At 41.5% G+C, this 17,204-nt stretch overlaps 1 protein-coding gene across 1 annotated transcript; it reads right to left on the bottom strand.

The window, feature by feature from the left end:
• Positions 1–573: 573 nt before the first annotated feature.
• LOC124123130 (ileal sodium/bile acid cotransporter-like) lies at positions 574–11,143 on the bottom strand. The gene is made up of 3 exons (XM_046486401.2): positions 10,106–11,143; positions 3,239–3,410; positions 574–1,498 (listed from the first exon to the last, which is right to left on the bottom strand). Exons 1-3 carry the CDS (start codon positions 10,700–10,702, stop codon positions 816–818), a joined length of 1,452 nt encoding a protein of 483 aa, XP_046342357.1. The 5' UTR covers positions 10,703–11,143; the 3' UTR covers positions 574–815.
• Positions 11,144–17,204: the final 6,061 nt, after the last annotated feature.

Here is a 17,204-nt window from a genome sequence, read left to right on the forward strand (position 1 = left end):
ATTACCATAACATATATACATGTATATAGGAACACATTGTTTTTAGGTGTTAGGAGTTTTAAATTCTTTTTGAAAATGGAAATGAAAACTAAATGTGCGGCAGACTTTATGATGATGCAGGCAGTGCCTGAGAACCAAGACTATTTTTATTTAGCCTTACCATGGTGACATTGATTGAACAAGGGGGTAGAAAACGTGGATGTAAACTGTCACTGGTCAACGTGGGTGTATCTATAACACTGTCATAAAACTTGTTAAAAGACAACCTTTCATAAAACATAGGATTGGCCATCATACTGACCATTGTTGACCAGTAGAACCAGCAGTCCCACATCGAGAGACACGTGGTTCCACTACGCCTGGCGACAACCATAGAACCCTTGTACAAAATATAGCATGTATATTCATAACATATGTGCAAACAAAGCCACTGAGAAATATCAATGCCATTTATAACTTCTGACAACCCTGGGATTGTACAGTGGATGCACAGTGTAGAATGCAGACAGGAAATTGTCGACCAAAAGCCAATCTTGCCAGTATGATCTTTGATTGTGTGATTTTTGAAGTATGATCTTTGATGTACAATCCTTTACAACACTGTCACCTAATTACGGCTACTGATGTAAATGTTTTGCACACAACAGTCATTGACCATGCTAACGTTCATGTCCAACTCCTGGCTACAGGAATGAGACACAGACACAGAGGTCTCTCCTGTTTCCACGGACGGTCAGGCAGCAGGTCATGAAGTGGCTTAGGAACATTTGAAGAAGCCACATGTTGCAAGGAACGTACTCTCCTCGTACACCTACCTACCCCTCCAGCGTATCTCCGTGATCCTTGCTGTTGGCAATTTCATAGACTGGAGCCCGAGATGAGGCCTTGGAAGAATTGTGTGAATTACCAATCATGTCGGCATGGTCATCACAACTGGCCTTGGTGTTCACGGGATATTTCTTGAAGCATCTTTTCCGGATTTCAACATACAGAATGGCAATGACCAAGGGGATGGGAGTGAAGATGGCAGAAGCTATAGGAGCTACAATGCTGATATCTTTAGCTGGGGCAGGCAGGGAAAATCTCAACAAAACTATAGCTATTCCTGTATTTTGAATTCCAGTTTCAATGGCAATAGTGATGATATTTTTCTTTGACTGCCGAGCAAAGAAGGCAACAAGTCCCCCAAAGAAGAAGCCACAGTATGGCAGAAGGCAGCCGACGATGAGGACCACTGGTTCCAGCAGGCGGAATATGTACCAGTTCGCGTACACCCCAACGGTGAAAACAAACACAAGGAAGATGACAGTAATTGGTCGAATAATCTTCACCAGTTTCTTGGCCCATTCTGGTCTCTTGTGCTGGATGATGAGACCGATGGCGATGGGGATGACCAGCCCCACCAGGGACACGAAGATGTTGGTGAATGGAATCTTCAGGTTGGTTCCCTTGGCCAGGACATGCGTCCCCAGTGTGAACAACCAGAGGGGGATCAGAGCTGAAACATGACAACACAGACATCACCACAGACATCAACATAGTCAACACAGACATCAACACAGTCAGCTATGTCAACTCAGACATCAACACAGTCAGCTCAGACATCAACACAGTCAACTCAGACATCACCACAGTCAACTCAAACATCAACACAGTCAGCTCAAACATCACCAGTCAGCTATGTCAACTCAGACATCAACACAGTCAACACAGACATCAACACAGTCAACTCAGACATCACCACAGTCAACTCAAACATCAACACAGTCAACTCAGACATCAACAGTCAACTCAGACATCAACAGTCAGCTTTGTCAACTCAGACATCAACACAGTCAACTCAAACATCAACACAGTCAACTACATCAACAGTCAACTCTATCAACAGTCAACTCTATCAATGGAAACACAGCAACTCAGACATCAACACAGTCAACTCAGACATTAACACAGTCAACTCAGACATCAACACAGTCAACACAGACATCAACACAGTCAACTCAGACATCAACACAGTCAGCTATGTCAACTCAGACATCAACACAGTCAACTCAGACATCACCAGTCAGCTATGTCAACTCAGACATCGACACAGTCAACTCAGACATCAACACAGTCAACTCAGACATCAACACAGTCAACTCAGACATCAACACAGTCAGCTATGTCAACACAGACATCAACACAGTCAACACAGACAACTCAGACATCAACACAGTCAACTCAGACATCAACACAGTCAACTCAGACATCACCACAGTCAGGTATGTCAACTAAGACATCAACAGATTACTCAGACATCAACACAGTCAACTCAGACATCACCACAGTCAGCTATGTCAACTCAGACATCAACAGACAACTCAGACATCAACACAGTCAATTCAGACATCAACACAGTCAACTCAGACATCAACACAGTCAACTCAGACATCAACAGTCAGCTATGTCAACTCAGACATCAACACAGTCAACTCAGACATCAACACAGTCAACTCAAACATCAACACAGTCAATTCAGACATCAACACAATCAACTCAGACATCAACAGTCAACTCAGACATCAACACAGTCAACTCAAACATCAACACAGTCAACTCAGACATCAACACAGTCAACACAGACATCAACAAAGTCAACTCAGACATCAACAGTCAACACAGACAATAACACAGTCAACTCAGACAACACCAAAGTCAGCTATGTCAACTCAGATATCAACACAGATATCAACAGTCAACTTCATCAACAGTCAACTCTATCAATGGAAACACAGCAACTCAGACATCAACACAGTCAACTCAGACATCAACAGTGTCAACTCAGACATCAACACAGTCAACTCTATCAACAGTCAACTCTATCAATGGAAACACAGCAACTCAGACATCAACAGTCAACTCAGACATCAACACAGTCAACTCAGACATCAACACAGTCAACTCAGACATCAACAGTCAGCTATGTCAACTCAGACATCAACACAGTCAACTCAGACATCAACACAGTCAACTCAGACATCAACAAAGATAACACAGACATCAACACAGTCAACTACATCAACAGTCAACTCTATCAATGGAAACACAGCAACTCAGACATCAATACAGCTATGTCAACTCAGACATCAACACAGCAACTCGGACATCAACACAGTCAGTGATCTGAAATTATCTGTTTTTTCGTTGTGAAGGTGAATATATTGATAGAGGGAAGTCCTCTCTTGTTGCTCGTTACCTAGAGAAGCCACAGTACTGATGAATGTCATGGTAACGCTGAGAGAGACATCTCCTCCAATCAGGTATGAGTATATGTTGCTGGCAGAGCCCCCTGGTGAGCAGCCAAGGGCAAAGAACCCCAGACGTAGTGAAGGCTGGAAGGCAATGAAGTATGCGAACAGGAATGATATCTGAAACATAAACTTGTGTGAGTTAGGTGTGAGTTACATGGTATCTGCAGTAAGGTTACCAGGCATTATCTGCAATAGGCATTATCTGCAATAGGCATTATCTGCACAAGGCATTAGCTGCACCGGGCATCAGGCATTATCTGCACCGCGCATTATCTGCAATAGGCATTATCTGCACCAAGCATTATCTGCACCAGGCATTAGCTGCACCAGGCATCAGCTGCACCAGGCATCATCTGCACCATGCATCAGCTGCACCGGGCATTAGCTGCACCAGGCATTAGCTGCACCATGCATCAGCTGCACCAGGCATTAGCTGCAACCTGCATTAGCTGCACCATGCATCAACTGCACCAGGCATTAGCTGCACCGGGCATCAGGCATTATCTGCACCGGGCATTATCTGCACCAGGCATTATCTGCACCGGGCATTATCTGCACCAGGCATTATCTGCACCAGGCATCAGCTGCACCAGACATTAGCTGCACCAGGCATTATCTGCACCGGGCATTATCTGCACCGGGCATTATCTGCAATAGGCATTAGCTGCACCAGGCATTAGCTGCACCAGGCATTATCTGCACCGGGCATTAGCTGCGCAATAGGCATTATCTGCACCAGGCATTAGCTGCAATATGCATTAGCTGCACCAGGCATTAGCTGCACCGGGCATTATCTGCAATAGGCATTATCTGCACCAGGCATTATCTGCACCAGGCATTAGCTGTACCACGCATTAGCTGCACTGGGCATTATCTGCAATAGGCATTATCTGCAATAGGCATTATCTGCACCAGGCATTAGCTGCACTGGGCATTAGCTGCACTGGGCATTAGCTGCACCGGGCATTAGCTGCACCGAGCATTATCTGCAATAGGCATTATCTGCACCAGGCATTATCTGCACCAGGCATTATCTGCACCGGGCATTAGCTGCGCAATAGGCATTATCTGCACCAGGCATTAGCTGCAATATGCATTAGCTGCACCAGGCATTAGCTGCACCGGGCATTATCTGCAATAGGCATTAGCTGCACCAGGCTTTATCTGCACCAGGCAATATCTGCAATAGGCATTATCTGCACCAGGCATTAGCTGCACCAGGCATTATCTACACCAGGCATTATCTGCAATAGGCATTATCTGCACTGGGCATTAGCTGCACAAGGTGTTAGCTGCACCAGGCATTATCTGCACCGGGCATTAGCTACACCTGCTCAGAGGCTCATATTCAACCCCAAGTCTGTGCATCAAATGCAAACAATTCCTTAAGTTTCCAATGACTACTATAAATGTTATGGCTTTGAAGAGCAGACTTAACTTCTCTGAGAAGCATTTAGAAGTTGAAGTACTCAGTAAGGACAAGATATATGGATGAACAACTGTAATACAATTAGGATCGACCTTTCAGTGTAGGTTCTAACACTGTTATCAAGCATGTGATCAACACCATTGGGTGCAGGCTAAAACGGCACCACAGCAAAACGTCACCGATTTGCCAGGCTTAAAGGCTTCAATTTGTCAGGCATAAAGGCTTCTATTTGTCAGGCGTAAAGGCTTCTATTTGTCAGGCATAAAGGCTTCTATTTGTCAGGCATAAAGGCTTCTATTTGTCAGGCGTAAAGGCTTCTATTTGACAGGCGTAAAGGCTTCTATTTGTCAGGCATAAAGGCTTCTATTTGTCAGGCCTAAAGGCTTCTATTTGACAGGCGTAAAGGCTTCTATTTGTCAGGCATAAAGGCTTCTATTTGTCAGGCATAAAGGCTTCTATTTGTCAGGCGTAAAGGCTTCTATTTGTCAGGCATAAAGGCTTCTATTTGTCAGGCATAAAGGCTTCTATTTGTCAGGCGGAAAGGCTTCTATTTGTCAGGCATAAAGGCTTCTATTTGTCAGGCGTAAAGGCTTCTATTTGTCAGGCATAAAGGCTTCTATTTGTCAGGCATAAAGGCTTCTATTTGTCAGGCATAAAGGCTTCTATTTGTCAGGCATAAAGGCTTCTATTTGTCAGGCATAAAGGCTTTTATTTGTCAGGCGTAGAGGCTTCTATTTGTCAGGCGTAAAGGCTTCTATTTGTCAGGCGTAGAGGCTTCTATTTGTCAGGCATAAAGGCTTCTATTTGTCAGGCATAAAGGCTTCTATTTGTCAGGCATAAAGGCTTCTATTTGTCAGGCATAAAGGCTTCTATTTGTCAGGCGTAAAGGCTTCTATTTGTCAGGCATAAAGGCTTCTATTTGTCAGGCATAAAGGCTTCTATTTGTCAAGCGTAAAGGCTTCTATTTGTCAGGCATAAAGGCTTCTATTTGTCAGGCGGAAAGGCTTCTATTTGTCAAGCGTAAAGGCTTCTATTTGTCAGGCATAAAGGCTTCTATTTGTCAGGCGTAAAGGCTTCTATTTGTCAGGCATAAAGGCTTCTATTTGTCAGGCGTAGAGGCTTCTATTTGTCAGGCATAAAGGCTTCTATTTGTCAGGCATAAAGGTTTCTATTTGTCAGGCATAAAGGCTTCTATTTGTCAGGCATAAAGGTTTCTATTTGTCAGGCATAAAGGCTTCTATTTGTCAGGCATAAAGGCTTCTATTTGTCAGGCATAAAGGCTTCTATTTGTCAAGCGTAAAGGCTTCTATTTGTCAGGCATAAAGGCTTCTATTTGTCAGGCATAAAGGCTTCTATTTGTCAAGCGTAAAGGCTTCTATTTGTCAGGCGTAAAGGCTTCTATTTGCCAGGCATAAAGGCTTCTATTTGTCAGGCGGAAAGGCTTCTATTTGTCAGGCATAAAGGCTTCTATTTGTCAGGCGTAAAGGCTTCTATTTGTCAAGCGTAAAGGCTTCTATTTGTCAGGCATAAAGGCATATGTAGTTGAATTTATACTTTATTTCCATGTTATTTATCATGTTATGTTGTTTATGATGGTTTTACATTGTCATTTCCTGTTTTCCAGTTATTCACAGATATTCACAGTTGTCTTTTTACACAGCATGTTGTTTTTTACTTAAATTCTTCTCACATGCAGCACATCAAAAGTCCATTGTGAATCATTGTGATCTGACAGCACTCACTCACTTACTTAGTTTGGGTTTATACATGTGCTTTCCAACATATGTAAATTTCACGCACAGGCTCAACAGGCCATTTAGTGATGTGGTCGAGAAAGGATGTCGAGAATTTTGAAATATGCCATGGTAATAAGGTGGGGGAACTAAAGGAGTTTTATCGGTTGTGTGTTTTTATAGATTTATGTTTTATCGGTTGTGTTTTTTTAAATGTGGCTGAGTAGGCCTATTTGATTAGATAAATGCCGAGTGCTGTACAGGTTTGTAAGTTATTGAAGGGGTTTAATTGAGTTGCTAGTGTCATTTGGTTGCTGTAGTTTAGTGTGGATTTGAGTATTGTTCTGTGTTGTTGGAATGTGTGACATGTAGCATTACGTGTTCAGGAGTTTCTGAAGTTTGGTTGCAATGTGGGCATTTACGGGTTTGATGTTTTTTAATTTGGTGTAGGTGTGAGTTTAGTTCAGGGTGGCCTGTTTGTAATTTGGTTATTGCCCTGTCAATGTTTTTTGTTTTATGATGGATTTGGGGTTTTTGAGTGGCTTTTGTAGCACGTGTTTAGACTGCAGTTTGATTTCTGATAGTTGTTTTGCACCTTTTGGAAGATTTTTTCCTTAGTAATATATTTAATTCGTTTTTAGATATTTGAAGGTTGATGCTTACTTCTTCTAATTCAAGTGCTGATTTAGCTGCTTTGTCGGCTTGTTCGTTACCAAATGTTTTAACATTTCACAATTATTGGTGTTTGCAAGTGACCATGTGAGTTTAATTTCATCTATTTTTAGTACCAAGGTAAAAAAAAATAAGGTGCTTGAGGCGAGGTGACGTTTTCGCCAATCGCTGCCATTTTTGCATGGTGACATTTTGCTGAGGTGCCAATTTAGCTATAACCCACGCCAAGTGTTAAAACCTACCCCGAAACAACACTCCAAATTGTAATAAAGAAGTTGTTTGTCCATATATCTTATCCTTACTTAGAACCGACTTGCATATCATTGATGACAGAACTAACAATCAGAAAGAGGATTTAATTTATTTTTATTATATTGAATGTGACGTTAGATTATAATGTTAAAATACCTCTGAACTTAAAAATTGGATTTGGATTTTGTCTGGACACTAGATAGTTTTGAGCTACATCTGCAAAACTAGATGTTTATTTTATTAAAACCATGAGCCTAAATATTTTTTACTCAAACACATTGCAACAATCTATATTTTGTTCAACAATCTGAAGCGGAATAACTTTTTTCAGTCATTTTCTGGGACAATAAGTTTTTGGGGGATAAAATCCCAGCATGCTCACAAATACAGAATATGTAGTGGTCGGCCCCTAATTTTCCAGTCTGAAAGCATGATGACCTCATGCATGTCTGAGGACAAATAACATGAATATCTCACCGCAACGTTAAAGGGGCACTAATCTAACGCAATTCCCCGGACTGGTTGTTGCCTTTGTTATTGTTTTTTTCCCCCGTGAGTACCCGGATGATACGCAACGCAACTGAGCGTGACCAGGTGACCAGAGACTGGGCTACCGTCTGCAAGGACAGTTAAATAAACTTGGAGGCTGGAGGCAATATTTGTTTTACGCATTTTTGCATAAACACTGATTGGTTAACTGTGATCTATAAAGATTTTGACAAAGGGCGCATGTTAATTAATTTCTTCAGCCTAAACAAGCAGACAAAAAGAACGGCGAAGCTCATCGGATGTCGTCATTTGGAAATACCCCAGATGGTTATAGTTTAATACTAAAAAAAGTATCCATGCAGTGAAAGCATTTTCGGATTTCGGATTGCGTCGATAATACGATTACTACTCCCTTGTTGTCATCCACGTTTTCTCGTATAACCCTACACTTGTGTATTTGTCGTCATTCACTTGATGCTCAGTTAATGAATTTATTACAGGTACAATTAGTGGTAGCACCACTTAGATTACCTGACAAAGGTTCCCATTTGGCATTTATTGTGTCTGGGGTAATTATTCAATCTAAATCCAGATTTGAAGTGAGGTGAAATGTATGTTATGTAATATGCACGTGGCAGCCCAGCAAGAGATGAATGATCAGTTGATTTACTTTTTTTTGTAAATCAAGGGATCGTTCCTAGTCATAAAGGGGATTAACAGAAAATACGTTGATTGATTAATCACTGTTATCTTGCACAGTGGATATGTCAAAAGTGAGTGTTTACATGTCTAGGTTTACTAAAACAAAGGGAATACACTCATATCATGGCGTGAAGTGCCGATGTAAAAACAACATACTTTGTACAAAGGGTTAACTGATAATACGTTGATTGATTGATCATTGTTATCTATCACTCAATGGATTTTTTAGGAACCGTGGACGTTATGAAAATAGTTGTCACGTGGGCTTTCTCAGCCGACCCTTGAGACTTGACACCTATGTGAAACACCTGAAACAATCCAAGTGATCAGTTGAGAAACGAACACGGGTTATAATATCCCGAAACGATATATATCTTTTAAAATATTTGATTGTGACATAGACACGTGACATCGAATAAGTTTCTTTGTACAGCTGCAGACGAGTGGGATATTGTTCCTTTGTGTGGATATTCACCGATACATTCCTCGAACAAGGAAGCTGCCTAAAATTTATACACATAAATTTGGTAGGTTGTAATTATGGTATTTGCATTTTGTTTTCCTTCATTTGAACCGATTTGTTCTTGGTTCTCTACGTCTTGGTTGGGAAATTCTTCAATGCCCGAGAGACGTTGTTTTCACAGGTCTTTTCCTTTGTAAGCGTGTATATATTACCGTCAATTTGTAAAATGTGATTCTCTCAGGCAATTTATAAAATGTGTAAATATTTCAGTCATTTTGACTAAAAAATTTGTCCAGATTGATTAAGACTATCAAAACATCACAACAGATTATTATGTAGGATTAGAAGCCAAACAACATAGAAATGTACTTTTCAACGTAACATTTTCAGTCTCTTGGTGATGACATTAAACATCAAAATGTTTGGAATTCGTTATCATAATAATAGAGATGGAAATATTTTTCAGTCAATTTGTAAAATAACTGAATATTTAGACGTTTAATAAATATGTTACACATTTTGACAGTAAAATAATATACACACTATAAAAAAGCAATGCTCAGGTGAAATATTTACTTTGTGTTGCAAGTCAAAATAGTGTAAACGAAAATCACAAAATTACCAAGCAAGTGACTTATCAAAACTTCGTCACCATTACCGATGCTACCCACAAAGATACCTACATTTCCTTATTATCTCGAAAACTGTATTTCATTTTGTTGATCAATGTGACCATACGCCCTTATTACTACCAAAAGTCACTAAAAGTGACTAATGCGCTTACGAATGGCGCAGCAGAGGTCGCGAACTAGTCTAGATTTTTGCTATACATCCGAGTACTCACTGGGGAAAAACAATAACAAAGGCAACAACCAGTCCCGGGGAATTGCGTTAGATCAGTGCCCCTTTAAAGCGTACGGGTGTCCGAATAGGGACAAAAGTTAACTGAAAAGTGCAAATGTGTCAGTCACAATTAATAATTATCAACATCACATTAGAGCTAAGGTCTTTATGTTTCAATGAAATTAAATTTGAATACATAAAATAAAACAAAAGTAAAAGTTGTACATACCACTGGCATCAGGATAAACTGGGATGCTAGTCCTGTGATTGGTGCAATTGGTCTCTTCATGGTCTCCTTGACAACAGGAATTTCAACTTTACAGCCCATGGCAATATTTGCCACAACAACAAGGCAAATGACCACCACATTAAACACAGTGTCAATGGGTCTCGTTTTACGACTTACAATAATTTCATATTTTTTATCCAACTCACACCAAGTGTTAGCCGAGTTACTTCCCTTAGATAGGCACGACCCATTGCCGGAGGCTAAATCGGAACTGTTCGATAAAACTTTGACATATGTTTGCCCTAAAAATAACCCTCGTATTTGTATGGTAACATTTTCAGTTATGGGTAACACGTCTTTCCCAGTGATCTCGGCGATCTTTGGGTCCTCGGTAACGAAATGCACGAATGCGGATGTGGGTCTTGCGCTGTCCAAAGTTGTGTTGAAAACGACACTCTTCACGTCACTTTCGTCGATCAGTACGGGCGTTTCAGTCAATGCATCGAGCTTCAACGTTCCCGCAAATCCATGACGTACATGTAACAGAAACCCGCACAACACTGTCACAAACCACCGGAATGGACACAGTCCCTTCATGTTTCAGACGTCGGTCACTCGGTCGGCTCTCTGACGACCAGATCATGAAACATGTATCGGCGTTTGTGAAAACATATCACGGCCTAAACTCATCGACCGTTATGGGTCAGCACAATAAACTACCTGTCTGACTTGTCACCTGTGTTATGTAATATCCGTGTCAGATATAGACGAGGTGTGACCTCCCCGACTTTGTTGACAAATCTCAAAGTCCACGGTTAATTGAAAACTGTGGCTGACGCTCCTGAAACGAACTCAGAATAGCTGCCCACCCAGCGCTTTCCTGCTGGTTTGTGAGCTGCTCCTTGCCGTCGGCTGTGACGTGATAAACCGTAGATAAATTACCTTCACGCGTCACTAGATGAAGAGGAAATAAACCACATCAAATAAACATTTGGATGATTTGACATTGGCAGTAACAAGCCAATATAGCCCAAGATCCTGTTCCTCTTGATATTTTGTATTTTTGAATGTGTGTCTAAGAAACAGATTTTATGTACAAATTAACCAGAGTAAAACATATCATTGTTATTATATGTTGTTGTTCGCGTGTATATCTTCCTTATATATCTGCCTTGTCGAGTCCTTTCAATATTACGTTGATAGGCGTTATAGTGAGGAAGTAGCGTAGGTTCTTATGGGCGTGTAAGTAGTAACATGGCCGGGAGTGGTTGTAGCCCGCTATGACGTGTATCCCCGCCATCTGATGGAAGATACAGTATGTTAGTGCGCTGTGATCCAGCGACTACCGTCTGTGGTATTGTAGCAGTGCGATAACGGCTGTGTAGTCTACTCACGGGGCGGGTGATAAGTAGTCAACGAGCCTGGACGGAGGAGATAACGCGCGCTAGCTAGATATCTAGAAACAACCGAAGACTTCGTCTAGGGCATTGTGGTCTTGGTGCATATCTCAATGTTATTAATAAAGACATTTCTGCACATTGTTCAGTGTGTAATCAGCTTAACAATGTGGCCTAAATGGGTGGGCGTGACACCTGATAACATCGAGGATATTAGGTCTACATGGGCGGGCGTGACAACTGATCACATCGAGGATATTAGGTCTACACAGGTGGGCGTGGCACCTGATCACACCGAGGTTATTAGGTCTACATGGGTGGGCGTGACACCTGATCACACCGAGGATATTAGGTCTACACAGGTGGGCGTGACACCTGATAACATCGAGGATATTAGGTCTACACAGGTGGGCGTGACACCTGATCACACCGAGGATATTAGGTCTACATGGGTGGGCGTGACACCTGATCACACCGAGGATATTAGGTCTACATGGGTGGGCGTGGCACCTGATCACACCGAGGATATTAGGTCTACATGGGTGGGCGTGACACCTGATAACATCGAGGATATTAGGTCTACACAGGTGGGCGTGGCACCTGATCACATCGAGGATATTAGGTCTACATGGGTGGGCGTGACACCTGATCACACCGAGAATATTAGGTCTACATGGGTGGGCGTGACACCTGATCACACCGAGGGTATTAGGTCTACATGGGTGGGCGTGACACCTGATCACACCGAGGATATTAGGTCTACATGGGTGGGCGTGGCACCTGATCCCACCGAGGACATGAGGTATATTTGTTTGGCGTGGCACCTGATCCCACCGAGGACATGAGGTCTACATGAGTGGGCGTGGCACCTGATCACATCGAGGACATGAGGTCTACATGGGTGGGCGTGGCACCTGATCACACCTAGGACATGAGGTCTACATGGATGGGCGTGGCACCTGATCACATCGAGGACATGAGCTCTACATTTGCCCTGACAAATCAAGAAACATTCAGGGCGAATTTGAGATTCGAATCCACTTTCATTTCAGGCACGCCAAGGGGGCGCAAATCTGTACAGCTGATTGTGGCGCCGAGAGCTGCCCTAAGACATGAGAAGAGCTTCACATGAGGTGGGGTGAGGGTTGTGTGGCGGTGGGGTGGGGGCTGGGACACGTGCCACAGACAACTGGGGTGACAGATACTTGTTGCACAGTGTGACGCCCGTCAACCAGCTGGTAGTGGTCTGTAACACAACGCCAAGTATTGAATACAACACATGTCGCATGTTTAAATGTCACTGATATTTTGTTTCACAGTCAGTCAAATCTAATTTTGTCGTGACGTATCTACATTTTTAATATTGAAGAGTCGTTCATTGTATACAAACCATACCCTGATACACCTGGTCACGTGGTACTGGACAGGGTTGTAAAACCATGGGTGAGTGAGTGAATTACAGCATTATTTCAGCCATTAAACGACGAGAACAAGTTGATATAGACGCAAGTGAGTCATGAATGCAAAGTTATATTTTAAAACACATTTTTCAAACATATTTTATCATAATTTTATTTGCAACTGTTTAAAAATACGGGCTATAAACCGCCAGTAACCAAGGATAGGCCTCCTCGCCGGGGATCAGGGCGACTTACGGCGTCTCTGCTTCCTGCACGACGCCCCTGCAGGATGTACGTCATCACTTTAGCTTCTGGTGGTTGTGCACAACACCAGCCAAAACAGGTATACTAGGTATACGAGGTATACTAGCTATACTAGCTAAACAAACTATACAAGTTATACAAGCTATACAAGCTATACTAGCTATACAAGCCATACTAGCTATACAAGTTATACAAACTATACTAGCTATACAAGCCATACTAGCTATACTAGCTATACAAATTATACAAGCTATACTAGCTAAACAAACTATACAAGTTATACTAGCTATACAAGCCATACTAGCTATACAAGTTATACAAGCTATACTAGCTATACTAGCTATACACATTATACAAGCTATACAAGCTATACTAGCTAAACAAACTATACAAGCTATACAAGCTATACAAGCCATACTAGCTATACAAGTTATACAAGCTATACAAGCCATACTAGCTATACTAGCTATACACATTATACAAGCTATACAAGCTATACTAGCTAAACAAACTATACAAGCTATACAAGCTATACAAGTTATACAAGCCATACTAGCTATACTAGCTATACTAGCTATACAAATTATACAAGCTATACTAGCTATACAAGCTATACAAGTTATACTAGCTATACAAGTTATACAAGCTATACAAGCTATACTAGCTATACAAGTTATACAAGCTATACAAGCTATACAAGCTATACTAGCTATACAAGCCATACTAGCTATACAAGTTATACAAGCTATATTAGCTATACACGCAATACTAGCTATACAAGGTATACTTGCTATACAAGCTATATTAGCTATACAAGCTATACAAACTATACAAGTTATTATGAACTAAATGGTAAAATCACCGAGGAGCAAGGTTGTTTCAGGAAAGGGAGGAGCACAACTGACCACATCTCGCCGTTACCTTCAATTGCGGACACGAGGAAAAAGAAGAGACTATCAACATTTACTGCCTTCATTGATTTAAATAAAGGTTTACTCGGTAGATAGATCTATTTTGTAGGAGAAACTAGACGATCTGGGACTAACGGGAAACATGAGAAATGCTCTACACGCAACATACAACAATGTGTCTAGTTGTGTAATGAACTGTCTGGTATAATGTCGGTTGTGGAGTCAAACGAGGGTGCATGTTATCACCAGTGTTATTTAATATCTACATACATGATGTAGCAGTTACCTTGAAGGGTCTCGGTAAAGTTTACCGTTGACAATGACCTTATATGTATTCTGTTGTATGCCGAGGATCTGGTTGTTTTATCCAAGAGTAAATCAGATCTTTAATGTATGCTCGGCTGTTTGAAGTTTTGGTGCTGTAGAAACAAAATGAATGTCAATGCTGAAAAATCAAACGTGTACATTTCCGCAATCTGTCATGTTTCTGAGACTTCCGCAATATTTAACTGTAGTCATATTGTCTTGAATGTTCTTGATTAATATACGTATCTGGTTTTATTGCTGAATGAGCATCTCGACAACAAAGTCACAGCAAGTGCAGTCGCGTAATCAGCCAGTAGGGCTCTTGGTGTTGTTATCACTGCATGTAAATTCAGTTGTTTTTCAAGTTACCACTTACGGCTCAGCTATTTTGGGGAACTGGAGAATATTCATGTCTAACTACAATCCAAAATAGTGCGCGAGTGAGTGAGTGAGTTAAATGTTAACGTCGCATCGGCATTATTTCAGCCATATAGCGACGAGAACAAGTTGATGTATATACAATTGAGTCATGAATACAAATTTATATTTAAAGACAAGTTTTTCAAACATATTTGGGCATAACAACATTATTTAAAACAGTTACTTATCTACGAAGGCCACCAGTACCCAAAGCTAGGCCACCTCGCTGGGGACTTAGGGTGTCTCGGCTTCCTGCACGATGCCCCAGCAGGATTTACGTCATCACCTTAGCCACTGGGGGTTGTGCACCCTACCATTCGTCATCACTCGCCCCTTTCCGTGACCCGCTATTCGGCTTGTCCCGGAATAACACGAGTTGGTCACGAATGACACCATACGAGCCAATATTAAAAACTGCTCAGCAATGAGTCGGCTAAATACACTGGTCAATGACAGTTACGTTGCTTATGATAGGAATTACGTGTCACACAGGGGGACAACAATTTTACGGTACTTTAACTTCCTGGACAGAGCCTTCAATAATCTTTGTTGATAAAAGCATTACACCAAAATAAAAAAACAAGCAGTTAGTTATTCACATACATATTTAAAATCTGTGATACAGACCAATGTCTTTCAAGTAGCTCAGAATCAGATGCCCGCTCACACGGGAAAAAAGAGTGTTCACATTTTCTGTTTGATACCGGGAATCCCTTGCGATTGCAATGTCCACACCGTCAAGCAATATATGCTTGACGGTGAACCTTATTTCACAAGGGATACACTTAGGAGGTTCGTCCTCATCTGGTATAACCAGATACTCGTGGGTAGACCGACTATGGCCAATACGACATCATCGCAAAATAATCAAGTATTTTTATGATCAGAAAACTGTAAATCTAGGAGCTGCAAGAATTTGAACAATAGAGTTCATTCCTTTTTCATTGAACAACATGTGGTTGAATTGTACAATGTTCATTGTTTTGTTTCTCGTGATGTCATTAGAAACCGATCAGAGCTATATAACAAGTCACTTGATGAAGCTTGGACAAATCAGGTTGTAAACAATATTGGCAAGTTTCGGTCGTATCACCTGTTTAAATCCAATTATGGTTCTGAAAAATATGTAACTATGACAATGCCTAAACTACAGAAGTGCATTAGCTAAATTTAGACGCGGGGTTGACCCTATAAGACTTGAGACTGGGCGAGTTGAAAACCTACAAGTTGAGCAGCGCATCTGTCCCCCGTGTACAACAACTGTATGGAGGAGGAAGCACAGGTCTGAATCAATTGCCCCGTGTATTTGGATCTGCGTTTTTATCTTGAATGTTTAGCTTGTTTAACAAATATTCATTTTTTTCTTTTATATGATAAACATAAATTTGACTTTTTAATGTCAATAAAGACATGTGTTTTAACGTTACCCAAACCCTATAGTGTATCATATCTCGCCGTCAGGCTTTATTGTATATCATTGATGGAATTTTAGATATCCTGTGCCTCATATTTGGTTATTTTTATACGTGGATATTTTAAACATATTCTACATGTTTAATATATGCACGTATAAAAAAAACCAAATATGAGGCACATGAAATATACTGAACAACAAAAGTTCCTGTGACACTGAATAAGATTTAATGCAAAGTTATGTTTTTTACCAAATCTGAAACAATTTCGGTCTGCAACAGATAAAAGACTCCTGTAAGTGTTCAAATGGTTTAATTTGCCATACCGACTTCAGAAAATGCGTGATTTCATAAAAAAAACCATGAACATGCCAAAATGTCAATTTACAAATCAATAGCGTGTGTGTCCACCTCTGGTTGCGATGCAAGCAACATATCTTCGTCTCATGGAATGGACCAGGCGTCGCACAAAGTCCTGTGGGATATCTGTCCATATCTGCTGGAGCATGTGTCAAAGATCCTGGAGTGTCTGTGGAACACGTGGCTGACGTCGAGGGCATTGATCTATCTCATCCCACATGTGCTCGATTGGTGAGAGATCAGGGGAGCGACATTCACGTTGTTTTGTTGAAGAGAATCCTGAACAAGTCGAGCAATATGAGGCCGGGCGTTGTCATGTTGAAAGGTAATGCCTGGGCCACGACGACGCAAAAACGGTAGAATAGGGCCGATGATCTCGTCGCGGTAGCGCTGTCCATTGAGATTTCCCTCTACCACTACCAAACGGGTCCTCTGTCTTGCTGTAATCCCACCCCATACCATAACGCTGCCGCCCCCGAACCGATCCTCTTCCATGACACAATGATTGAGGTAACGTTCACCTTGACGTCGGTACACTCGAATCCGTCCATCGCTGTGGCTGAGGTGAAAACGAGACTCGTCAGTAAATAGAACATGTCCCCACTGCATGGCCGTCCAGCGTAGACGCT

The sequence above is a fragment of the Haliotis rufescens genome, unplaced genomic scaffold, assembly GCF_023055435.1.
Source record: "Haliotis rufescens isolate VD_foot unplaced genomic scaffold, xgHalRufe1.0.p SCAF_78, whole genome shotgun sequence".
NCBI classification, from domain to species: Eukaryota; Metazoa; Mollusca; class Gastropoda; order Lepetellida; family Haliotidae; genus Haliotis; species Haliotis rufescens.